The 27,307-nt window shown below is 45.2% G+C and overlaps 1 protein-coding gene across 1 annotated transcript; it reads left to right on the top strand.

Moving 5' to 3' along the window:
* FAM177A1 (family with sequence similarity 177 member A1) lies at window positions 1–27,307 on the top strand. Its single transcript, XM_033952258.1, has 5 exons — window positions 1–158; window positions 3,762–3,935; window positions 10,638–10,704; window positions 25,215–25,312; window positions 26,083–27,307. The coding sequence occupies exons 1-5, from the start codon at window positions 84–86 to the stop codon at window positions 26,257–26,259; spliced, it is 591 nt and encodes a 196-aa protein (XP_033808149.1). The 5' UTR covers window positions 1–83; the 3' UTR covers window positions 26,260–27,307.

Below are 27,307 nucleotides of genomic sequence, written 5' to 3'. Positions count from 1 at the left end.
GGAACGCATGCTTGAATTCTTCCGGGATCAGGCTGTGTCCATTTATTTGTGTGAGATAACTTCCGGCGATTCGTGTTCCTGGGATGGAGGGAGGTCTGTGGGTTGTTGCTGTCTATTATACTGCTTTGGGCCATCTCGCTGCTATGGATGTGGAGAAGGTAGGCTGGAGTCAGGCAGCTCGCCTTGTATTATCCCAGTTCTCGTGTGCATTCCCTGGGTCTGGGCGTGTTAAAGGTTGGAGGAGGCGGCTCCCAGGAGTTCTGGATACGTTTTCTTTTAAATTTATATAAAGTATGTAATGGTCTGGACCAGAGCTCCTGAGTGAAAACCTGACTGCACATAGTAAATAATGACATCTAATCTGCCGAATAAGGCGACTAGACTGTATCTGCCACTCCCTGCAGGTAGCACTCGTTCAGTTGTTGTCGGAGCTCATGATTTCATGATTGCTAAGCAAAGACCTGCAGCCACTCAAAATAGCAGTTCTTTGAACCCCCGATGGTAATCTCATGTGGGGTGCCCACCGAAGACTGAATGTCACCAGATTTACGAGAGCGTGAAGAATGATTTGATTTGTTGATCATAATAGTCCACCTCTCTGGTAACAATTGCCAAGGTGTAATAACTGTTAAACTCACTAGAGTACAACTATTTATGATATTTATTTTTTTAAAAGATTTTAAAAAATACATAATCTGTATTAAAATCCAGGTCTTTAATTTCTTTTTAGCCAATATCTTTTTCTTTTAGCGGAAAGGAGATGTCTCAATTTCTAATTAAAATGTGTTTATTATTATTTTGCAATTAGCTCACACTTTTTTAGTACTAGCACAAGGTGAGTTACATTCAGGTGAGTTGGGTATTTCCCTGTCCCCTGACTTTGCAATCTAATTTTGGCCGAGGCGGCAGAGGGTTTACTGATTTACCCAAGATTACAGCAGGGGGATTTGAACCTGGCTTCCTACATTGTCAGCCCAGTGTTGTAACCACTAGAACAGAAACAACACAGATTGAAAGGACTAATACTAGAGTCAGACCTGCTAAGAAAGCATTGGAAAGTTTTAGGTATTTGTATTTCTTTCTTGTCAATGTAATTATGTTAATGCTTTGAAGTTTGTGATTACAGTACATATGTGTTTTATTGTTTTTCCATTCCAACTGTTGAGGAGCTTAGCCAGTAAAGAAAGAGTAGAAATGAGGAAGTGACAGCAACAATAAAGGATGTACATATAAGCTGTTGGTTAATGAATAGCAGAGTGGTTTGTGATAGTTTGTTTCCTGGTTAGCAACTGTGCTTTCATACCATTGCATAGATCAGGGGTCCCCAAAGTCCCTCCTTGAGGGCCAAATCCAGTCGGGTTTTCAGGTTTTCCCCAATGAATAAACATTGAAAGCAGTGCATGCAAATAGATCTCATGCATATTCATTGGGGAAATCCTGAAACCCGATTGGATTCCAACCCTCAAGGACCGGAGTTGCCCATGTCTGGTGTAGAAGGATGTAACCTGCATGGAGTGACAGGTACAAGCCCAAACTAAGGCGTACAATGATGAAACCTGTATGGGGAGGCAGGTAGAGCTGTATTTACCATATTAGGTGGACTAGATGGATCATGATGATCTTTATGTACCATCATTTATTTATGTGTTAATTATTTGATTTATTAACCACATTTTCATGAAGAGATTCACCCAAAGCGTTTTACAGATACTCTTAAGTATTTTCTGCTATGTTTAAATGTCTTTGCTTATGTTCTTGCATCTTCTGGATGAGATTCATTTGACCTGTGACATGCATAGTTATCATTTGAGGGAAACAGATTGGTTGTACATGCTTACGAGCCCTCTTTCATCCCCTCCACCCTGGCACACACAACTACCTCTATTGTTCCATCATCTCCCTTGTCATTTAATATAACACAGTTATATCCTACCTGTATTTACAATTCTAGGTGCATTACAAACTTAACACCTACAGTCTGATCACAAACAATACACTAACAAATACAGAAATATCGCATGTACTTGTGTAAAAGTTGGGGGCAAGTTTAGGATTAAAAATGGCCAACAATGCTGTGACCATGTATAAATCGAAGGTAGGTCCCACATTGTTCACGCTCTCTCCCTCCCCTCCCTCCACTTTTGGGTCCAACATTGTTCCCATTTTCTCACCCTCCCTTTCAGTATCTCTCTTGCCTTTTGCAAACTCAGCTCCTGTCCCATAGTCCATAGTTTCACAGATTTCAACAGTCGGAACAGATTTAAGCCAAAAGGAAACAACTAAATCATTAGATTTCAGTTTGTGAGAATTATGAGTAGTATGTACTACTACTTATCATTTCTACTGCCAGACGCATTAACCATGAAGAGACAATCTCTGCTTGGACAGAGCTTACAATCTAATCAGACAGACAAACAGGACAGTTGGGGTAGGAAACTACAGAGGGAGTGACAAAATAGACATATGTACTTAAAAGCATTGGTGTAGCCAAGAGCATGCTTGGGTGGGCCCAGGCCCTTCCCAGTGGCAGCACATCTATGAGGTAGCTGCTGGGGATTCCCAAACTTTTCCTCCCGCGTACCTTTCAAGGGCCAATCTTCACCAGCAGCAAGCAGCTGACTGATACACATATCCCTCACGGATAAATTTGTGACTGTAAACTTTGGTAAGTCCACCAAGTCAAAATATGTGTTTAGAAATCACTCAACCTTCCTATACACACACATGCTTTTCTTTTACCAAAAAAGCAATTGGAATTTCACTCGCCTACTCTTTACACATTGTCTCGGCTAAACTTTCTCTTTCAACCTGCTGCTTCAGCTATCAGCCAGTCAATTGGCTTTTAGCTGTATCCTGATAATTGTGCCCTTTCAGTGTGTACATGCTCGGCACAAATTTTCGACCACTCTGAATAGTTAAGATTTTAAACAATTTCTACTAGTTATTTTTATCACTCCCCAGATTTACTTGTGCACCTCTCCAAACCTCTTCTTTTTAATTTTAATACTATACAAGCTCACCCTGAATTAAGAGTTCTTCTGCAGAAGGGACATGTATGGTACTAGTTGTATCTTCTCAAGCAACTTCAGCATAGTCTGTCTATTTTCTGTACTCCCATAAAGTTAGCATTAGCAAGAGTACTATGGCACCGATCAGCATGACTCCTAGAGAAGATGAAGTGGGTTTATTGATGGGATTTTGAAGCTAAACCTTCTCGACTTATACACGAGTATATACATTACTTCTTAGAAAGCATCATACCACTGACTGAACAGAAATGCTTCCCTGCTTTTTCCCTATCTGCAGTGTCCTTTAGGGTGCACTGAATTTGACAGAGCCATTCAAGAGGTAAGGAGACTAAAAGCAGGGCTGTGGCATCAGTACACCAAACCTTTGACTCTAAAGCCTCTGTTTCTGATTTCTACTGATATTAGGCTTTAAATAGTGCTGGTGAATATAACTTATATTTACCAGTACAGTACTTAGATCCAGGACAAAAGATATATCTAAGTAAAAAATTATACATTTTATTATAATATTATAATGTAAATTTTTATTTTGAATCTGGAGTCAGTAGATTTTTACTTACTCAGACTCCACCTTGTTTCTGACTTTGACTCTCCATCTCTGACTGAATCCAACTCCACAGCCCTGCTGAAAAGTGAATCAAACCCTTTCCTCCCTTTGTGCCTCACTTTTAGGCAATGTTAGTGTGGTTAACAGTTCTTTGCCTGCTTTAAATACTCTGCTTAATATTACAGTTGCAGTCATATGGCGCCAAAGGATTTGAGAATGTGGAACTGGGGATTGTAGGGAAGGTTAAGAAAGTTCCCAGGAGGATCATTCATTTTGCAAGTGGGGAAACCATGGAGGAATACAGCACAGATGAAGAGGAGGAACAGGAAAAGCGAGAGATCTTGCCTGCCGTTGACCCAGTATGTTTTGAACAAATGTGTTTCTTTTCAGCAAAATTCCTGAAGTATTGTGGGCACTTAATGAATGGATTTGCTCTCTGGTTCTGTAGTTACAGCTATGTTTTAGTTGGTACTTATCCCACCTCACACTTTTTTTATTTTTTAAGCAAATGACTGGTCCTATGAGAATGCTGGCTGATGGTCTCTACCTCTTGAGGGGGCTCATAGGTCAGCTATTTGCATTTGATTTGAGAAAATGTATCTTTTTTTTTTTTTTTAAGTGCTCAGGAACTGCTTGGTCATATCTGGAGCATTGCAGCTTTGGAATACATTTGTGACATGACTAGAATATGAGGACACATGTGATTTAATATTCTTTCTTAAGATCAAAGAAACATTGTATATGATAGCAAATAAAGACAATAAGGTTTATCTAGCTGTCCCAGTTTACTGGTGCAACTGGTGTTTCCTGAGTTGCATGTGGCTCTTAGGTATTCTAAGTATGGCTGTTTAGTGCTATAGGCAACTGGCCTCATCCTTTCATCCTGATTTTTTTCAGGTGTTGATCTTTTACTGCCTGTTTAGCAATAAGCCTAGTTATTGCATATAATAACTACAAAATAATAGGGGTGACTTGTGTAGTAGCAGCTGTTGTAACTCTTTGAATTGTTAGGTAGACTTGGAAAGGTGGGTGTCACATTTCACATGGGAATTTTTGTGCATACTTACTAAAAGTGGATGGATTACCATGGGGTGGACAGGATGGGCCTTTTTGACACATAAGTTCCACCTTTTACAGGTTGCTCAGAAGGGGAAAGATTGCCACATGTAGGAACTTTATACTGGCCCCACAGCATCTGCATGCCACTGTACTAGCATTGTGCTTGAATTTAGAATTTTATTTATTTAGATTTATATCCTGTCCTCCCCAGAGAGCTCAGAATGGGTTAACATTCACAGTGTTACTGTATTACATTACATAGGATTACAGTTTACACTCATAGGGTTACAATAATAGTACATAGGGATGCCATTCAGTAGTGCATAGTGTCTTGGCTTTACAATCAGGGTATGCAATGTGTAGAATCTATCTGGTTGTACAATCTAACACAAGTTTCAAGTTTATTAGGTTTTTACATTACATTACATTACATTACGGATTTCTATTCCGCCTGTGCCTTGCGGTTCTAGGCGGATTACAATATAGAAATTATCTGGGCAGTTCCAGTAGAATTACATTTCAGGATAAGGGTAAGTTACAGGAACAGTAAAGGATTATGATACTTCAATTTCACAGAAGATAATACATATAACAGAAGATAATTTATTAGGTTTTTATATACCGCCTATCAATGTTTATCTAAGCGGTTTTACAATCAGGTACTCGAGTATTTTCCCTGTCTGTCCCGGTGGGCTCACAATCTGTCTAACGTATCTGGGGCTATGGAGGACTGAGTGACTTGCCCAGGGTCACAATGAGCAGTGCGGGGTTTGAACCCACAACCCCAGGGTGCTAAGGCTGTAGATCTATCCACTGCACCACACACAAAATTCCGTAGCAGTTGAACTAGATTTGGAAAACATGACATTAACTATTATGATGTGCAATCTAACAGATATGTTAGGCAAAGAGGTAGGATTTTATAGCTTTCTTAAAATTTAGAAGGGGTAGATTATTCTAAAGGTTATTCTAGAGGGGGTAGATTATTCTAAAGTTTTGGTAGGAAATGGGAATAAGATCTTTTTCAGGCAGTTTGGAGCTGGAGGGCATGGCCTGGGGGTATTTCTAGTTGTATTTCATCTTGGGAGCATAGATGTCTCTTGGGAGTGTAGGGTGGAAGTTTGTGTGAGAAGTAGCTGGGCACCATGTTATGGAAAGATTTATATGCTAGAAGCAAACAAAACAAAACTGCAGACTGTGTACAAGATGCAGGCAAATTTTAATATGACAAGAACACAATATATAAAACCCTTTTACCAATAAAGGGACCTGACACGGTCCGTGTTTCGGACAAACCTTCATCAGGGGTCCATGGTAAAATAGGGGGGCTAAAAAAAGCCACAAAAAAATGAAGAATATCGACGGGATGCCTGTGTGTGTCAAGTTCGCCAAAAAAGCCAACAGCAGTAAAGCGTATCAAAAAGGATTTATATGCTAGCACTAGGCCATTGAAAATGCAGTGTTTGATTATGGGTAACCAGTGGGTCGACATCAACAGGGTCATAGGTCTTCATGTTCTTTAATAGCTAGATGCTGCATTTTGAACCTGCTGAAGTTGTTTAATGTTTTTTGCTGTTAATCCATTGAATAGTGCATTTTAGTAATCCAAGCAAGTAAGGACAAAAGCGTAGAGTAGCTGAGTGAAATCTTGTTCGGTGAAGTAGTTCCTTATCTTTTGTAACTGGTGAAGGTAATAAAATGATGAGGAGACCACATATGAGATATGGTTGGAGAGTGATAGAGTCGAGAATAATCCCCAGGCTCTGTACTTGGTCTTTTGCAGTCAGGTAAGTCAATTCCCAGTTCAAGAGGGTTGTATGTACATTTTTCTTTCCTGATCCAAAGTAGTTCTGTTTTTGAGACATTCAGTTGGCGTTTGTGTAAGGTTATCCAAGTTTTGATTTCAGATAGGCAGTTGTGAAGAGTACTCAACTCAGACAAAACCAAATTCTTCCTGGCGAGTCCAAACGACAAAATCAAAGACACCTCAATCTCCCTGAATGGCCAAGTCTTTCCCATAACAAACTCCTTAAAAATTCTTGGAGTGACTCTCGACCGCAACCTCACCTTCGAAGCTCACACCGACCTTCTGGTCAAAAAATGCTTCGCCGCCTTATGGAAGCTAAGATCCATCAGAAAGTACTTCGACGCTCCCTCATTCCGCCTACTTGTGCAGTCCTCCATCTTAAGTCTACTCGATTACTGCAACATCATCTACCTGGGATCTTTGAAAAAGATTGCGAATCATCCAAAACATGGCAATCCGACTGATCTTTGGACTAAAAAAATGGGAACACCTAACTCCCTACTACCACAAACTTCACTGGCTACCCCTGGAAGCAAGAATGCAATTTAAGTTCGCCTGTTTCTGTTTCAAATCCATTCTTGGCTCGGCCCCCCTTTACTTGGTATCCCATTTCATCCTAAACCGCCCATCCAAACTCACATGTAGAACCCACCTGTTTAGCTATCCTAAAGGCCTGCCGCTACAAAAGATATCTAAATAGAACTCTTGCCTTCCAAGCAGGTCAGCTCAATAACTGGCTGGCCCACATCATCTCTCGCACTTCATCCTACCTAAATTCAGGAAACTACTAAAAACTTATCTATTCACCCGATTCACACCCTAAGACCCCTGCCCGTGGCCCCTTCTATCTCACCTGTCCTGCCTTCCATTAAACTGCTTCCCATTAAACCGCTTCTTCATCTGCTGTTTGCACCCCCTGTTGTTATACCTACATTCTCGGATTGATCCTTTACGCAGATTGTCTTGACCTTCTTCCCTGTGCCATTTTGCCCTGATTGTACCTATTTTCGCTGACTGTACCATTTTTTCGCCAATTGTACCACAGTTCGCTGATTGTTCCTTTTTTCTCTGTTTATACCAATTTTCTCTGGCACCAATTTTCTCTGGCACCTATTTTCTCTGATTGTACCTTTGTATCATTTTCGCTGATTGTCCAGCCCTTCTTCGTTGTAAACCACCTCGAACTGCTATGGCTTTGGCGGTATATAAGAAATAAAATTATTATTATTATTATTACTGCTCTGGGCAGTTTGCACCTAGTGGTAGGTATAACTGAATGTCACCAGTGAAGAAGTGAATATTTATTTGGTATTTTTGGGCTATATCTAGGATCGGTCTGATGTAAAGGTTGAAAAGTAGAGGCGATCATAGGGATCCCTGTGGTACTCCATATTTGATTGGTTTTGGTTTGGATAGGCTGGTCCCAAGTAATACGGTTTGGGATCTTTGACTCAGAAAGGACTGGAACTAGCGCAATGCTGTGTTGTGGATACTGATCTCTGCAAGTCGGGTGAGAAGGAAGGAATAGTTGATGGTGTCAAAGGCTGCACTGAGGTCAAGTAGGACATAATTTCCTTTGTCTAATAGTTTCCAGTAGTTGCCTATGATGTCAAGGAGGCTGTGGAATTTTCTGAAGCCTGATTGGAAGGTAGGTTGATACTTCTGTTTGTCAATGAATGCTTATAGCTGGGTTAATGTTGCTTTTTCTAATATTGTGGATATGAATGGTAGGTTGGAGACTGGCCTGAAGTTGCTGTGTATGTTCGGGTCTATGGATATATATTTTTTTAAGATTGGTCTGATTTTCAGATTTCTGGCACTAATCCTGTTTGTAGTGAAGTGTTGATGAGTAGGAGAATTGACTTTGCAAAGGAATCTTTGACCGAGAGAAAGAGGTGTGATGGGCAGGGATCCAAGATAGAGTTCGAAGGTCGAATTGAGTTTATTATATCGAGGAGGTCTTCCAGGGAGATGATGCCGAAACAGGTTAGGGTTTCTATCTCAGTTTTTGGACTTTTGTAGATGTGGGGAGTATTTTGAGGAGGTGGTGTTTTACTGTGCAGTAGAATCCAGGTTAGAGCAGATCTGGTCGATTTTGTGTTTGAAGAAGGAAGAGATTGTTTTTTTGATCTTCTTGGGACAATGTGAATAATCTTAGTCAGTGTAAATATGTTTTTCGATCTGTTGGTGGCTTTTTTTTTTAAGTTACTGGGAGTTTTTGCTTCAAGGATGGACTGTTTGTAAATTTCAGGCAGTTCTTTCCATTTTTTCTTGTCTTCTGGTTATTTGGTTTTGCACCATTTTCTTTCAGCTTTTCTTAATTCTCTTTTTTTGGTTCATAAGTGGATGGTGTACCAAGGGGAGGGAGGGTGGGGGGGGGGGCGATATTTGATCATTTTGACAGTGGCAGCATAATTGAAAGAGTCTGGGTTAAGTTCTGTTTTATTTGTTAATTTGTCAGTGTCTGAGGAGAGGCTGTTTAGATCAGCATTGTGATTGTTGAATATCTTCCTTTGCATTTGTAGGTTGTTTTTTGTTTTGTGGTATAGCTAAATGTGATTAAGTAGTGGTCGGTCCAAGGTACTTCATTAATGATGCAGTGAGGGGTGGCTTGGCAGAAGAGGTAGCCATTTTGTAAGATCAGATCAAGTATGTGGCCCACTGAGTGGGTGGGTGAAAGGATTATTTATTGGAGACTGAGGTCTGATAGTGTCATGATGAAGTCTGTTGGGGATTTGACCCACATTAGGATATTCTGCAAAGGTGAAATCCCCTAGGATAATATGTGGGTGATAGCTCATTTATTTAGGAAGGGTAGGAGGTCTTCCAGAGTGGACATAGGAGAGAGAGGCACTCTGTATATCAGGGCAAAGTTGAGGTCCTTGTTATGGCCTGTAGAAAAAATCGGGCATTCTAGTGCGTTTAAGGTGATGGAGTCTATTAATTTTGGAGTGAGGTCAGATTTTATGATGGCGTCTCCTCATCTTTTATCAGGTTGGGAGCATGCTAGTGCTTGGTATCCAGGGGGGACATAGCATACCCAGTGCAACCCCTTCATTATCTTTGAGCCAAGTTTCAGTTATGAGGAGGATGTCCCATTTGTTCTCTAGGAGGAGTTGTCGTTGTTTACAGATCTTGCATTTATGAGGGCTATATTAAGGTTATAGTTAGAGTGGGGGTAGGGGGAGAGAGTGGGATAGACTTGAGGTAGCTTGGTCAGCGTGTGTGGGGTCTGGTGTGGAAAAGGTGTTTCACGTCCTCCATATTTCCTCTGGCCTGATATGACTGGGATGGGGGAGTACATGATGGTGAGGATTGCAGTGTGTTTTTGCATAACTATTAGGTTGGTGAAGTTGTTGGGTAAAGAGAAAACTCTAGAGCCCAACGAGCTGTAGAATGTCTAAGTGGTGGGGGATTGCTGATGGAATTTGGGCTGGCGCTACTGGATTAGTATGCAGGGTTGTGCAAAGATGCTGGGTTTGATGCAGAAGATAGGAGGTATCGGGCGTCCTCACGATTTAAAGGCACTGGAGAAGTTTGGAAATCTACTTGAGGTCCCCTCCCCACGAAGGGCCACTCAACTGTTTCTGAAGTCATCCTATGCACATCCTAATCACCTGGGTTGTGGTTCTGCTACTGCTGGCTTCTAGGGGCCATGATCTTTTGCTGAAATCAGCCTGAAAGAAAAAGCAGGGTTGGAGATGGTGAGAAAAGAGAGAGAACACAGTGAAGATGTGGATTGAGTTTGGGAGGCTGGTAGGGATGTGGTTGGGGGATTGAAGGGGGGGCAGTGGGTTGAAATATATTTTGAGAAAAGTAGCCTCACCTTATTAGGGAAGAGAACTTCATTTCCCCCCCACCCCACCCCATCATCAGTGGTGAAGGTCTTTACTCCTATGTATTTTGGGATTCGTGGCTGTTGGGGTGTAGAAGGATTATCCTGTCCTGCTCCAGACCCTAGTTGATCCCTTGCTTTTCTATCACCAGTTTGTACATCTCCCACATTTCCCCGAATTGTTTTACTATTTTTGTCTTTACCACCCTTTCCTTAGAGAAATGTTGTCAGATGTTGCTTCAGTGTTTTGAATAAATTAAATGTCATTATCTGATATCTGCTTCCTTTGCTTACTTCACTGGGTATATACACTAAATTATTCAGTGCAAGATCTAATACTTAACTTGTTTCTTATTGCAGACTACGCTAACTTGGGGCCCCTATGTGTGGTTTTATATGCTGAGAGCAGCTACATCCACTCTTTCAGGTATTAACAATTGTTCTACAGCAAATAATTTTGGACAACCTGAAAACTATAAATTTGCCCATATGGGCACTGGAAGATTATCTTGTTGATTTTAAAGTACTTCTAACAGTCTTTATCTGTTTTCTGTCATGAGAATAACATTTCTTTAGTAAACTGAAACAGTTTTAAAAGTTTTTGGAACCTGAATAAAAGGCAGCTTGAAGAGACAAGTTGCTGGAGTCATCCTTTGCTTGTCTGAAGCAGAAATTCCCTTCTCTATTTCCAGCTGCAGTGAGAAGCTGATGCAGGCACAGCACATGGCAGGTCTGTGTGTACAGCTCATCACTGTCTATGGGAAAATTGGGGTGGGTCTAATTTTAGCAAAACTAATCCCCTCTTCTACAAAGCCATGCTAGCGGCTGCCGCGCGGCAACAGCTCCAAAGCCCTTTAAACTCTATGGGCTTCGGCACCGTTACCATGTGGCTTTGTAGAAGATGGGGTAAGGATTTTTGAGGTTGTCCCAAGGGTTCCCCACCTCTAAAATCCTATTCCAGTGCAATAGGTGAAACATCCTAGACAAGTAGGTTATATCCCAGTAGCCGCGAGCTATCTGCACCTGCCACCTGTAGTTATTTTCCTTTCTGCACGTGAGCCTGAAGGAGTGTTTCTGTTCTGCTCTTCGTTTTTTCTTATTTTCTTCAGTATTTTTTTTTTTTTTTTTTGCCCCTTCTCAGGGTTTTCTTTGTGCCCGGAGCGTTTCTTCAACTTTGCCTGTGTAGACAACATGCAGACTCCGGTCTGCAGCCGACAGGCTGATCCCTGGTGGTACTTGTTAGCCAACCTGCATATGTTTCTTTGGAGCTCAGGGAAGTCCCTGCTGTTTCCTCACCTGTTTTGCAGGGGCTCAAGTGCAGTCTGTTAGGTGTCCTTTGGAGGCTCAGCGGTGTCTCGCATGGCGCCAGCTGCATTTTCGCCTCCACCCTTTCCCTTAGCACGGCCGTCAGTCCGCAGGGGTGGAGGTACGGTCAGGCACAGTGTCTGAATGGCAGCCTGAAGATCAGCGTCAAAGAATCTGATTCCAACTACTGTAAGAGAGCTGAGGCGGCTGCAGCACATGTCACAGTAAGGCTGTCACAGCCTGTGAGGTGGATTGAGAGGGGTCTGAATTTCACAGTTTTAGAGGTTTCTGCATGTCCCCTTGTGTTCTCCCACCTGAAAAATCCTAAAATTGCCATTTTTGTACTTTGCTAAAGGCGGAAAATATTATGATTTTGACATGAATTTCTTAACAGTGGCCATCTTGAATTTTTAGTGATCTTTTGTTTTTCAAAAGCTCCCTGCACTTCCAAAATTGCAGTTTTTACCTTAAATCTTTACCCTCACAGATTGGAGTTGAAAGCCATTCAGTTAGCTCTGTGGTTCTTTCAAGTAAGGCTGCAAGGCAAAGCAGTCAGGGTCTTTTCAAACAATACCACAGTTGTGGTGTATGTCAACAGATGAGGATGACCCAAGAGTGCTCCACTGAAGGTAGAGGCTTATTACTGTTTCGCTGGGCGGAAGCCCATCTACAGACCTTCACAGCAGCTTATGTAGCAGGACTGGACAATGTCCAAGCTGACTACTTCAGCCAGCAGATCCTGAATCCAGAGGAATGATCCTGTCCCAGAGAACATTCAACTACATTGTGAAACGCTGGGGGCAGTCTACTTTCCATCTCATGGCTTCAGTGGACAACTGAAAAGCCCTTTGCTTCTTCAGTCGACGTTCTGAACCCGGAAGCGATGACATAGACACTTTAATACAACCATGGACATTGATGGGGCTATTGTATGTGTTCCATCCGTGGCTGATGAAAGGCAGGATTCTTCACAGGATAATGGCCTATTGGGGATCGGTAATCCTTGTGGCCCTGGATTGGCCGCATCATCCTTGGTACATGGATCTAATCCAGTTGCAGTAGGACAGTTGTCTCAGACTACCACTGCACCAGGATCTTTGTTACAGGGGCCCATAGTCCTAGAGAATCTAGAATGTTTTGGACTTACCAGCATGGCTATTGAGCCTGCAGCCTTAGCAATAACAGGCTATTTGGATATGGTTATCAATACAATCAAAGAAACCTATGGCTGTAGCAGCCTAAGCAAAAGTGTGAATATTATTTTAGTACTGGTGTAAGGAGAAACAGTTAGACCCTTTATCCCAGGACAAGCAGGCAGCATATTCTTAACACATGGGTGACGTCACCGACGGAGCCCTCGGTACGGACCTTTTTAACTAGAAGTTTCTAGTTGGCCGCACCGCGCGTGCGCGAGTGCCTTCCCGCCCGACGGAGGAGTGCGTGGTCCCCAGTTTCTTCGTTTCCGCGGAGCGAAGAAGACGCGTGTGTTTTTTCAACGGCCGTTGAAACCACTTTTTTGCCTTCCCGCTCGCGCTTTTTCCCATATTTTTTCTTCTTTTGCCTTCGGGTTTCTTTTTCCTTTGCTTTGTAAAAAAAAAAAAAAAAAACTTTGCTTTTTTTTCCCCTTTTTTCGATTTTGCCCCGGCGGGGCCTGTTGCCATTATACAGGCCTTGGGGTTCGATTTTGCGGAGGCTGTTTTTCCCCTTCATGCCCCCGCAGGTCGGTTTTAAAAAGTGCCAGCGGTGTGCACGCCCGATCTCCATTACTGACCCACACAATTGGTGTTTGCAGTGTTTGGGTCCGGAGCATCGGGCGGACTCTTGCACCCGCTGTGCCACTCTTCAAAAGAGAACCCTTAAAAACCGAAGAATTCAACAAACTCTTCTCTTCGGCACCGGGTCGGCGATGGACTCCTCGACATCGACAGCGGTACCACAGAAATTGGCACCGTCTACTTCGACACCGCCCGACCCCACATCGGCGTCTCTGGCGCCAGGTAAGCCGGCTAAGAAGCCTTCCTCTTCCCTCGAGCGCCCTCCAACTACGGTGGCGACACCGACCTTGCCGGCATCGCACCGGTCCCGCAAGCGCTCCGCCCCGATCTCGGTGAGTGCCTCGTCATCGGCCTCCTCATCGCCGGGGCGTGGAGCGGCATCTAAGGAACCGAAGAAAAAGAAAGCGGTTCCGATGCCACCCCTAGATGACCGTATCTCGGCCATCTTAAAAGTTCAACTCCAGGAACAGTTACAGCAACAACTCGAGCACCTGTTGCCCACTATCCTGGCACCGCTCCTTCCGGTACCAGACCGGCCCGAGCCCCGTACCGAACCCCCGGTATCCACCCCTTCGGTACCTATCGACACCTCCATGCCGATTCTTTCGGCCGAGCAGCTTCATACCCATCCAGTGGTTCACTCTCATACCACATCGGATCCTCCTCGGCACCAAGCAGTGCGTCATTCTTCCCGGGACCGGGATCGACGCCGGTCTTCCTCTCCTGGTACCGTTTCGGTGCGTTCTGGGAAATCTTTATCCAAGACCCGCCATACCGCACCTTCCACCCCGGTGTCTCGACATGCACCAGAGGTCCGGGACCCTGACTTATGGGAGGAATCCCCTCTCGGTACCGAGGAGGATCCCTCCTCATCTGATGAGGACCTGTCGGCACCCGATGCCACCTCCAAACCGGAGCAGTCCTCATTTTCTAAATTTCTGAGGGAGATGTCTGCAGCCCTGTCCCTTCCTTTAGAATCTGACTCAAAGAAGTCTCAAGCCTTCCTGGAGGCTTTAGATTTCGAACAACCTCCTAAAGAGTTCCTCAAGCTTCCCGTGCATGACATCCTACGGGAGACTTTTTACAAAAACTGGGAGAATCCCCTTACGGTACCGGGGGCCCCCCGTAAACTGGACAACCTCTATCGAGTCATCCCTATCCCAGGGTTCGACAAGTCTCAATTGCCCCATGAGTCCCTTCTTGTTGAATCCACCTTGAAAAAGACTCAGGGCTCCAGTGTCTATGCCTCTACCCCTCCTGGCAGAGAGGGTAAGACCATGGACAAGTTTGGCAAGAGGCTCTACCAGAATGCCATGCTGGCCAACAGGGCGAACAACTATTCCTTCCATTTTTCTTTCTATATGAAACATTTGGTCCAACAACTGTCTGCCCTCCAAAAGTACCTGCCGGAGCGCAAGGTCCCACTGTTCCAGCAGCACATCTCTGGCCTTCTTCAGTTGCGCAAGTTTATGGTCCGCTCGATATACGACTCATTCGAGCTCACCTCCCGTGCCTCTGCCATGGCCGTAGCCATGCGCCGCTTGGCCTGGCTGAGAGTCTCCGACCTGGACATCAACCACCAGGATCGTCTAGCCAATGCCCCCTGTCTCGGGGATGAACTTTTTGGAGAGTCACTGGATTCCACCACCCAGAAACTCTCCGCCCATGAAACAAGGTGGGACACCCTGATCAAACCAAAAAAGAAGGCTCCGCCTGCCCGACCTTATCGACCTCAGTCATCTTATCAGCGCAGGTTCTCAGCCAGGCCACTCAATCCGCCTCCTCAACAACCTCGGCGGCCCCGTCAACAGCAGCATCATGCCCAGGCTCGTTCTCAGGCCACTCAACCCTCCAAGCCTCTCCAGCCTGCTAAGCAATCCCAGCCCTTTTGACTCTTCTCTCCAGGGCATAGCCAGTCATCCACCCTCGCTACCTCTTCCACAACCAATCGGAGGTCGTCTCACCATATTCTCCAGCCGTTGGGAAGTCATCACATCGGACCAGTGGGTCCTCAACATCATCCGCCACGGCTACTCTCTCAACTTCCAGACTCTTCCATCGGACAACCCTCCCGTAGAGTCTGCTTCACACTCATCTCAAACCCCCCTCCTCCTGAGGGAGGTTCAATCCCTCCTCCTTCTCAATGCCATCGAAGAAGTACCTCCAGATCAAAGGGGTCAGGGATTCTACTCCCGCTACTTCCTGGTACCCAAAAAGATGGGAGACCTCCGTCCCATTCTCGATCTCAGGGACCTCAACAAGTGTCTGGTCAAGGAGAAGTTCAGAATGCTCTCCCTTGCCACGCTCTACCCTCTTCTTTCTCAACACGACTGGCTATGTTCCCTGGACCTCAAAGAGGCCTACACTCACATCTCCATCAATCAAAATTCTCGCCGCTACCTGCGGTTCCAGGTGCTGCACCACCACTATCAGTACAAGGTGCTACCGTTCGGCCTCGCTTCCTCACCCAGGGTCTTCACCAAGTGCCTTATAGTGGTAGCGGCCTTCCTCAGGTCTCACAACCTCCAGGTGTTCCCCTACTTGGACGATTGGTTGGTGAAAGCTCCTTCATCTCAACTTGTGCTACAGGCTACTCATCACACCATCTCTCTCCTCCACCTCCTGGGGTTCGAGATCAACTACCCCAAGTCGCATCTGCTTCCCACCCAGCGACTTCAATTCATTGGAGCAGTTCTGGACACCACACTAATGAGGGCTTTTCTCCCCTCCGATCGTCAGCGGACCCTGCTCCACCTCTGTCGTCAGGTGCTCATGCATCCCTCCATTCCTGCCCGACAGATGATGGTCCTCCTGGGTCACATGGCCTCGACGGTGCATGTCCTTCCTCTGGCACGTCTCCACCTTCGCACGCCTCAGTGGACTCTCGCCAACCAATGGTCACAGACTACGGATCTTCTTTCTCATCCCATCTCTGTGACATCATCTCTTCAGCAATCTCTCCAATGGTGGTTGAACTCCTCAAATCTTTCCAGGGGTCTACTTTTTCATCTACCCCCTCACTCTATGATCATCACCACGGATGCGTCCCCCTATGCGTGGGGAGCTCACCTAGGAGATCTACGCACCCAGGGACTTTGGACCCCACAGGAGCGTCGTCATCACATCAATTTCCTGGAACTCAGAGCCATGTTCTACGCCCTCAAGGCTTTCCAACATCTCCTCTGTCCTCAAGTCCTCCTCCTGTGCACAGACAATCAAGTCGCCATGTACTACATAAACAAGCAAGGCGGCACCGGATCTCGCCCCCTTTGTTTGGAGGCTCTGCGCATCTGGACCTGGGCCACGGACCGCAATCTCTTTCTCAGGGCGGTCTATATCCAGGGCGAACAGAACTCCCTGGCCGACAATCTCAGCCGCATCCTTCAACCTCACGAGTGGACGTTGGACCCTCCGACTCTGCTCTCCATCTTTGCTCGATGGGGCACTCCGCAGGTGGACCTCTTTGCAGCACCTCACAATCATCAACTGCCCCTCTTCTGTTCCAGACTCTTCTCTCCTCACCGTCTGGCCCCGGATGCATTCCTGCTCGATTGGAGGGATCGGTTCCTGTATGCCTTCCCTCCACTTCCTCTGATGTTGCGGACCTTGTCCAAACTCCGCAAGGACAACGCCACCATGATTCTCATCGCCCCTCGGTGGCCTCGCCAACACTGGTTCTCCCTCCTGCTCCAACTCAGCTCCAGGGAGCCCATTCCTCTTCCTGTGTTTCCTACTCTACTTACGCAGCGGCATCAGTCTCTACTACATCCCAATCTGTCTTCGCTCCACCTGACAGCTTGGTTTCTCTCGGGCTGACCTCTCCAGAGAATCTATCTCAGCCGGTCCGCCTCATCTTGGACGCCTCCAGGAAACCGGCCACCCTCCAATGTTACCATCAGAAATGGACCAGATTCTCCTCGTGGTGTCTCCGGCATCATCAGGAACCCACCTCCTTAGCGGTGGAAACTGTATTGGAATATTTGCTCTCGCTGTCCAATGCTGGCCTCAAAACTACCTCCATCAGAGTCCACCTCAGTGCCATCACTGCGTTTCATGAGCCTATTCTCGGAAAACCCCTCACGGCTCATCCTCTGGTTTCCAGATTTATGAGAGGGCTCTTCAATATCAAACCGCCTCTCAAGCCTCCTCCTGTCGTCTGGGACCTGAATGTGGTTCTCTCAGCACTCATGAAACCTCCATTTGAGCCTCTTGCCACAACTTCGCTCAGGCTCCTTACCTGGAAGGTGCTTTTCCTAATTGCCATCACCTCTGCCAGGAGGGTTAGCGAACTGCATGCACTGGTTGCCGACCCACCGTTCACTGTTTTTCACCATGACAAGGTTGTTCTGCGTACCCACCCTAAATTCCTTCCCAAGGTGGTCTCGGCTTTTCACCTCAACCAGTCCATTGTGCTGCCCGTCTTCTTCCCTAAGCCTCACTCGCACCCTGGAGAACAGGCGTTGCACACGCTGGACTGTAAGCGTGCCCTTGCTTACTACCTTGAACGTACCAGAGCTCACCATACATCCCCTCAGCTATTTTTGTCTTTCGATCCCAACCGTTTGGGTCGTCCTGTCTCCAAACGGACACTTTCAAATTGGCTTGCTGCCTGTATTGCATTTTGCTATGCTCGGGCCGGTCTCTCACTGGAAGGTGCTGTCACGGCCCACAGAGTCCGAGCTATGGCTGCTTCTGTAGCTTTCCTCCGTTCCACGCCCATCGAGGAAATCTGCAAGGCTGCCACTTGGTCCTCAGTTCACACGTTCACTACTCACTACTGTCTGGATGCCTTTTCCAGACGGGATGGTCACTTCGGCCAATCGGTGTTACAGAATTTATTTTCATGATGGCCATCCATCCCCCCTCCCTCTTTGTTAGCTTGGAGGTCACCCATGTGTTAAGAATATGCTGCCTGCTTGTTTTGGGATAAAGCACAGTTACTTACCGTAACAGGTGTTATCCAGGGACAGCAGGCAGATATTCTTATGTCCCACCCACCTCCCCGGGTTGGCTTCTTAGCTGGCTTATCCTAACTGGGGACCACGCACTCCTCCGTCGGGCGGGAAGGCACTCGCGCACGCGCGGTGCAGCCAACTAGAAACTTCTAGTTAAAAAGGTCCGTACCGAGGGCTCCGTTGGTGACGTCACCCATGTGTTAAGAATATCTGCCTGCTGTCCCTGGATAACACCTGTTACGGTAAGTAACTGTGCTTTATGGGCTCCAATTTCCGAGGTTCTGTTATTTCTGCAGGATGGTTCTGGCAGCAGGATCTCTGAAGGTTCCAAAAGCTGGTCTTTCATGTTAGAGCTTGAGTGGATAGCAAGTCTTTAGCCTCTCATCCAGATGTTTCCAGTTCTTAAAGGGAGTTCTCTGGCTCCACCCTCTAGTTAAGGCAGCCAGTCCCTGTGTGAAATCTCAACACTGTATTATGGACCCTCGCTAAAGCACCATATGAACTGCTGTTGGAGGAGGCTATCATGGATCTTCATGGTCATGATCACTTCGGTTAGAAGGGTGGCAGATCTACAGGCGTTATCTTGCAGAGAGCCTTTCCTTAGATTCACAGAGGTGGAAGTGTTCTTGCGCTGTGCTTTCCTTTCTGCCGAAGGTGGTTTTGGTGTTCCATGTCAGTCAGGAAGTGCGGCTTTCTGCCTTTCAGCACATAGGCAAGAAGAAACAGGACAGAAGATTGAGGTTGCTGGATGTCAGGAGAGTAGTTCTTCGTCATCTTGAGGTGACAAATGAGTTCCGTGTGTCAGATTGCCTATTTGTCTTGATCATTTCTAGCCTTTTGGGAAGACCAACCTCTATATCTTTTATTTCCCGATGAATCCACATTGCTATTTCCTTGGCGTACATTGGCTATAGCAAGCAGTCTCCAGTTGCTGCGAAAACTCTATCAGAAATACGGCTTCTTCCTAGGCAATCTAAAGCAGTGTCACCCATGAAATTTGTAGGGCAGCCACATGGTCTACTCTCCATACCTTTACAAAATTTTACAGAGAGGACGTGACCACACAAACAGAGAGGGCTTTCAGATCCTCTGTGCTGGGCGCAGGTTCATCTGTCCTGTCCTAGACTCAAGGGGGATTGCTCTGGTATGTCCCATCTATAAGGAATCATATGTTGTTTGCACAGGAAGGAAGGAAGGATTAGGTTCTTACTTCAATAATCCACTTTCTTGTAGAACAGCATACAAATCCTTACACCTTGCCCTGTCAGATGTCTGTTACGCCTGTGTTGACTTGTAGGCTAAGAAAAGTATTCAGTGGCTTTTTCTTGGCTCAAGGCAGCCAAGAAAAAGAGTCCTTCAATTGCTGGCATATTAGTGCCAAGATGGATATCGGTGCATTTTGTTTTGCTATGAGCTGTACAAGTGTTAATGTCGGTTGCACACAGGTAGGTGGTGGTTTTCTTCACCGTTATTTATTGCTCTGTTGGATAGCTGTTTATTAACTTGTTTACTATTGAAGAGCAGATCAACCTTATCTGGATCAGGGAGTTTCCTTGTTTGCATTTCCTCTCCTAGGGGTTCTCACTTGTTTTGGTAGGGATTCAGGAGAGGAGGCTCTGCTCAGAGAGACAAAGGGGCTAAGAGAAGAAAATGATTTGATGTTTTCTGCAAGTAACTCGTAGTTGGGGTGCATAACCCATCCATAAGGATGCTGTTGAAATAATAACCTAATCCTTCCTTGTCTTATCTTTTGTTCTCTGATGGCTTTCTTTCTGATCATCTCGTTCCACTTCTCTGGTTCTGCTTCCCTGTGCTCTGAACTCTATTTCCAGGGCCTCCTGTCTATTCACTCTTATTCTTTTTCTCTTCACTTCCTGCCCTATATGTATCTTTCACAATCATCCTTCCTCATTTTCAAATCTGTCTAGTTCCCTTCCCTTCAAGGGCACCATCATCTCCTCCTTCTTCTTCCCTGGGCATCCTCCTTTTCTCCACCACTCCGTGATCACCATTTCTATCCTTCCCTCCTCTGTCACCATCTCCCTTGTTTTTTCCATCCCCTATTTCCAGCATCTGGCCCTCTCAAACAATCCCTCACCTGTCCCCAACTCTTTCTGTTCCCTCTCCTTCTTTGACAAATTTTTCTGTGCTCCTGAATCCTTTTCCTCCTCCCCCTCCATGGTCAGGTATTTCTCTCCTTCCTCTCGCAGTTGGGTATCTCTCTCCTCCTCCTTCCCTCTGACCTTCCATACACTGCCAGCAGTTACTTCAACTTCCTGTTCTCATGTAATTGGGACTGGTATAGAGAGAGAATCTCTAAAACTGGCTAGCCAGCCAGCATAATTGCTGGAACTGCCAGCAGTGTTTGTAAGGTTGGAGGGAGGGAACAGGAGACGTGTTAACATGCATTAAAATTTTTAGTGCACGTTAAACATTAATGTGTTAATCGCATTAAATGTGCAGCCCTAATAAAAAAAAAATAAATAAATAACTTTATTAATTTATGTACATTTCTTATTTTATTTTATTTTTTTTTTATTATTTCTTTATTCAATTTTCAAAAATACAATTCAAGATTTACTTGTACAGAAAGCTGTTAAGTCAAGAAAAAAAATCATAATAATATTATAAATTCAAAGATACTTAATTAAACTTAATTCAGCTCAAGTCCACATAGGATCCAAAATGTTATTATGAACGGAGAGAAACAAGAAATTATTATTAAGGAAAATAATGCTAGTCAGCTAGTGAGGACATCTATTTTTCTATATTTCTATACTCCTTCTTTCTTTTCCTTCTCGAGCCGAGAAAGAGATATGAAGGATGTCAGCTGGTAAGGCTCAAAGAAAACATATTTTTGAGAATTATATTGTATAACGCATTTACAAGGATATCGTAGGAAAAATGTTGCTCCAAGAGCTATGATTCCCGGTTTTAACATAAGAAACTCTTTTCTTCGCCTTTGTGTGTCTCTAGCTAAGTCTGGAAACATTTGTATTTTAAGTCCCATAAATTCTTTCGCTCTATTTTTAAAGAAAAGTCTCAAAATCCAATTCTTGTCCATTGTTAGAGCTAAAGTTGCCACTAATGTTGCGGGAGTAGCCATTTCTCTATCTGATAATTCCAATAATGCCGATACACCCATTGGTCCTTGGCTTTCTTCCTGTTGCTGAATTTGATTTTTCTTGGGAAGATAGTACACCTGTGTAAATGGAGGTAATGAACCCTCAGGAGCATCTAATATTTCCGTCGGGTATCGTTTTAACATCTCACGCGGAGTGATGGTTTTAATTCGTGGAAAATTAATCAATCTGATATTGTTGGCTCTTGAAAAATTTTCAAATGACTCAATCTTCCTTCTCAAATTTACATTGTCCTTAATTAAAGTCTCTTGAAGCTGTTTGGAAGATTTTAATTCACTTTTGATACTATCCAAAGATATATTAGAGTCAGCAATGTCTTGTTTTATTGAGGAAATTTCTTTTTCTTGGTCTTTCATTTTCCCCTCCACTTGCACTTGTTGAATATTAGTTGTTTTTACTATATTAGCCACCAAGTCCCACAAGGCATCTAGAGTAACTTCTTGGGGCTTGACTATAATAGGAAATTGTAAATGAGTAATCAAAAGTTTTTGCTCACCAGTCGACCGCTCTCCTCCACTTCCCTCCGCCAGAGTAGGTCCAGATTCAGTTGTTACTGCAACCCCGTCCGTATTCAGGCTCTCCTGCAGAGCTTGTGAGCCTGAAACGGCTTCCTCAACACTGCTCCGCGCAGCCTCCGGGGGAGAGCCCATCCCGACTTCCGGTAGGCTCTCGACCCCTGGGGAGCTGGTTGCACGGGGGTGCATAGGAGGAGGTCTTACGTCGGGACTCAACGTGGTCTCAAAACTTCGATGAGACACCTCTGTTCCGTTCACATAAGGTGTCTCTAACCGCAAATCTCCCGACGTCGTCATGGTGCCCTGGAATCGCCGAAACAGCGCTTCAATATTTCCGGAGGTAGGTGTTCCGGAGCGCAGGGAGGCCCCACCAGTGCTCTTTCCCCTTCTTTTCGGCATGTTAAAGAACAGATTAAAGCTCAAAGAAGAGCTCAGAAATCGTCAACTTGGCGTCTGTTCGGCGACCTGCTTTAGCGACTTGCATCCGCGGCCATCTTGGATCTACATTTCTTATATACTGTTTCTATTCAAAGCAGTTTATATTCAAGTACTCAAGTATTTCTCCCTATCTGACCTGGCAGGCTCACAATCTAACTGTGGTACCTGGAGCAACGGAGGATTAAGGCCTAGATTCTTTAAAAAACGCATTAAAAAATGAAGGGGTGCTATCGAATTAAAAAAAGCGAGTCATTCTAAAAAAAAATGCTCATGCAAATGAGGTTGCGGAGAGTAGTGAAGACTCGCTAAATTTGCATATGGTGATAGTATGGACACATGCGCAGAATAAACGCAAAAAGAAAAAACCACACAACTAAAAATCTCTCCCGCTGCTAAGCGAATCCTCCCCTCCCCAGCAGCGGGAGAGATGCCCACTCTCCCACCATAAACTCCCCCCCTGCAGCAGCGAACCTCCTCCCCCAGCAGCGGGAGAGATGCCCACTTTCCTTCTGCCAAGCGACCCTCACCCTGCAGCGGGAGAGATGCCCATTTTCTCCCGCTGCCACACAACACCCACCTGCCTCTGACCCTTCTCCCCCTTACCTTGAATTAGTTGGATGACCGGAAGGATGCCTACTCCTGTGGCCAGCTGGCCTGCCTCTTCAAAATGAGCCTACCCCCCCTCCCCAGTGCATCCTGGGATGCACCGGAAGGGGCCTGGGGCTCTGATTGGTCCAGGTTGTATAAGGCCCCCTCCCAAAAGCTCTGATTGGCCCGGACACCCCATAGGAGGGGCCTTAGGTTCCAGGCCAATCAGAGCCTTAGGCTCCTTCCTGGTGCATCCGGGGAGGGGTCTGAGGCTGATTGGCCCAGATTGTTTAAGGCCCTTCCTAGGCCAATCAGAACCTTAGGCCCCTCCCCGGTGCATTCCAAGATGCACCGAGGAGGGGAAGGCCCATTATGAAGAGGCAGGTCAGCTGGCCACAGAGAGTAGGCATCCCTCTGGTCAGCCAATTAATTCAGAGGCAGGGGGCTGTTGTGTAGCAGCGGGAGATAATGGGCATCTCTCCCGCTGCTGGGGGAGGGGGGTCGCCGCTGCAGGGGGGTGTTGTTTGTGGTGGGAGAGAGTGGGCATCTCTCCCGCTGCAGAGGGGTGTTGTTTGTGGCAGGAGAGAGTGGGAATTTCTCGCCGCTGCAAGAGGAGTGTTTGTGGCGGGAGAGAATCGGCATCTCTCCTGTTGCTTTGGAAGGGGGGGTTGTTGGCTTTCTAGCAGTCTCTGGCACTGCCATGCCGGGGTTATAAACAGTGTTGTTACTGTATCGGCACCCCTGGACCAGTAGCTGATTTTTGTTGCCAAAAGCTGATGCCACTCTTAGAAAATGGCTTGGCAATTGTTAATAATTAACCGGAGTGTTCATCTCAGTGTTGAAGAGCCCATTTGCATGTCAGTGTTGGAGACTGCTAGAAACCTTGCTAAAATGCCTGCAGGCTAAACTGTCAGAAAACAGTTTAACAATGGCATTAAAGTTTTGAGAATCTGGGCCTAAGTGACTTGCCCAGGGTCACAAGGAGCAGCATAAGGATTGAACCTACAACTTTGCTGAGGCAGGGGTTCTAACCAATATTCCCTCTAAGGATTGATGAGGTGTGTGCAAAAAAAAATATGCATGAGCGACAAGTTATATACTCCACAAATTTATGAGCAGGCGCGGAGGACAAGTGCCCGTGAGATTGTGGGAGGGTTAAATACTCAAAACTTAAAAGAATAACAATTTACTTAAAGTTTTTGCTTCACCAGCTTTCTGGTATCTTTACATACAGTGGCGTACCTAGCATATGTAACACCCGGGGCCTATCATTTTTTGGCAACCCCTTTCTTTCTTTCTTTCTCTCTCCCTTCCCTCCACAAAGCCACTGCTGCCACCTTTGGGGGAAACAGGCCCCAAAGCCACCGCTGCGGCTGCCCCAAGCTCTCTCTGCTTCCCACCGTTGGGCCGACCAGCATTCCCCCGACGTCAATTCTGCCGTCGGAGAGGAAGTTCCGCCCAGCCAGGCAGCGATTGGCTGGCCCGAACTTCCTCTCCGACAGCAGCCTTAGAGGGGGGTGCACACCCGGCCAGATCCGGACCTGGCCAGCTGTGCACCCCCCCCCCCAAGGCTGCACCCGGGGCAGACCGACCCCCCCCCCCCTGGTACGCCACTGAAGATGTGGCAGCGGCTCCTCTCACAAATCCCCACCTGCGTCGGAAGTCCGATGCAGTCGGGGATCTTGAGAGGAGCCGCCGCTGCATCTTTCAACTTAAAATACACTAAGGCGAGCAGGGCAGACCGCCGCCGCTTCCTCTCACCTCCGCCCGCCCTCGATTGAGCGACACGAGAAAACGTATGAGCGACGCCACTGAAAATAGTGAGCAATCGCTCATGCGCTCAGCTTAGAGGGAACATTGGTTCTAACCACTAGCCTATTCCTTCCTCACTATATTATTCAGTGCAAGATCTAATACTTTAACTTCTTTATTGCTGTCCAAATGTCAAAAAAAGGGGGAAACCAATGAAAGTCCAAACAAAATGCTCCTAAAGAAATGTGCTTAGATGTACTCAGAAGTTATCCCCTCCCCTTTTTTTTTTTTTTTAGACATTTGAACAGCAATAAATAGATTTTATTCTTTGCTCTCTGGAGTCCTTTTTTGTGTTTGCAATGGAAGGCCATTGGTCCACCCCTACTTTTTTCTGTGTATTGGTCTTTATCTGTTGTCATTTACTATGTTACTATATATGTTACAATGTTTTCATTATTTTTTTCAGTGTGTGATTTTCTTGGTGAAAGGATTGCCTCTTTTCTGGGTATAAGTACTCCCAAGTACCAGTATGCTATTGATGAGTATTACAGGATGAAGAAGGAGGTATGTAGTCTTTTTTTTTTTTTTTTTTTGTTTCAACTTTCACTTGCTGCGTGTCAAAGCAGCTCCTAATTGGATAAGGCCCGACTTAGTGCAGGAAGAGGCGGTCGGAGCATATTGCGAGTGATTTCCTGCACTCTCCGGCTGCTCTCTCATGCCTCTCCCGCTGCCCTCTCCTTGTTGGCGGTTCGCGGTCGGAAAATACCGCGAATTACCGGGACCGCGAACGACCAGGGGAACACTGTACCTGTTTTGAAGGAAGACCTTTTTTAATGGCATAGATATCCTACCATGAATGTTAGGATTAAGATATTTGAGGAAGTCTGGTATCTTAGTCTGTTCTGAAATGGATCCTACTGTACATCTTGAGTAGCTGCACTGTTGCAGTCAGTCATTGTTTCACAGTATGGGTTAAAGAGATTTTATCTAACTTCATGTCTATTAGTTGGCTAGGTTGAAACCATTATGATATTGTTTACCTAAGCTTCCTGAATATACCTTTCTCTTTATAAAGTTACATTTATAAGGTGTTGGGAGGATATCTGGCTGTCCCTGGAGTAGACGCTATTGAATTTGAGCACCTGCTGGTCCCAGCTGCAGTGTTTCTGTGGTGGTTTAGTGTTGGGGTTGACTCCTTCCTTACTTTGGCTAAGTTCTAATTTGACAGTCTTGGAGTGAACTGAGGAAGAGCAGAACTGAGACTGCAAAGGCAATCTTCAAATCTGCTTTATATATATTTTTGAACTAGCCTATACTACTTTTGATCTTTTTAGGAGGAAGAAGAGGAAGAGGAGAATAAAATGTCAGAAGAGGCAGAAAGACATTACCAAGAGCAGAACAAGAGCCAGGAAAGCAACGGTGTCGAAATTGTCCAGCCCAAAGTGAAGAATTCCTTTGTGAATGCTAATTTTGAAACCGAGAGAGATGCTCAGTCCACTGTGAAACATTAATATGATGCAACAACTGTTTTCACTTAAGACTGAATTAATAACTGCTACAAGAGTATGTAAAGAGAGACCAGCAGCAGAGGTTTACTGTATTTGTTTAACAAGTTCTTGTCGGTCTCTTTTCTCTGTTAAAGTTTACAACAATAGGTGGATTTTCCATAGCTGAGTTAAAGTAATGTTATTTCTTTGGAGTTACTTAGCTCTTATACATTTGCATAGAAACATGTTTATCACAGTTCTACCTGAAATGACTGTGGCCTTAACCTTTACCATTTAGGTGGACCTTTAAGGGTATTTCATATCTTACCTACCATTGTACTTGTGTTATAAATATCTTGCCGCCATGAGTATCGAAGAAAGATCCTTGCCACAATAACATTTTCTAGCTGTTAGTTACTGGCTGTAGATGACGGCAGAGATAACCATTTACTGACTGAATTGTCTTAATGACTTATTAGATACTTGCACTTTTAATGTCTGTGGGTTTTAGAATAATAAAATATGAGTAAGAAGAGGCTATGAGATATAAGTTCAAGTCCCACACTACCATTTCGCTTTACACCTCTGGGGTTTGTGCATTGTTGGCACAGGAGTTCTGAACCCTGTCCTCGAGACATACCAACCCAGTCTGGTTTTCAAGATATCCACAATGAATAAGCACGAGATAAATTTTCATACACTGTCTCCATTTTATGCAGATCTCATCCATATTCATTATGGGATATCCTGAAAACTGTGGCTAGGACGGGGTTGGGAATTCCTATGCTGACATCTTGTCAACATACATGTGCCTAAGGCTGTGGTTCTCAACCCAGTCCTCAGAGCACAACCAGCCAGTCAAGTGTTCAGCATCCCTACAATGCATATGAGCGAGATAAATTTGCATGGTCTCCCTTCATTGCATGCAAATTTATCTCATGTAAATTCATTGTGGATATCCTGAAAAATCTGACTGACTAAGCATGTCTTGAGGACTGGCCTAAGCAGTTTTGTGTTGTTTGAAAAGTCTGTTGATGAAGCAATATGTACATAAACCTATTTATTCTATTTG

This window comes from Geotrypetes seraphini, chromosome 7, assembly GCF_902459505.1.
Source record: "Geotrypetes seraphini chromosome 7, aGeoSer1.1, whole genome shotgun sequence".
Lineage (NCBI taxonomy): Eukaryota > Metazoa > Chordata > Amphibia > Gymnophiona > Dermophiidae > Geotrypetes > Geotrypetes seraphini.
This window is presented reverse-complemented; position numbering and strand designations above follow the sequence as displayed.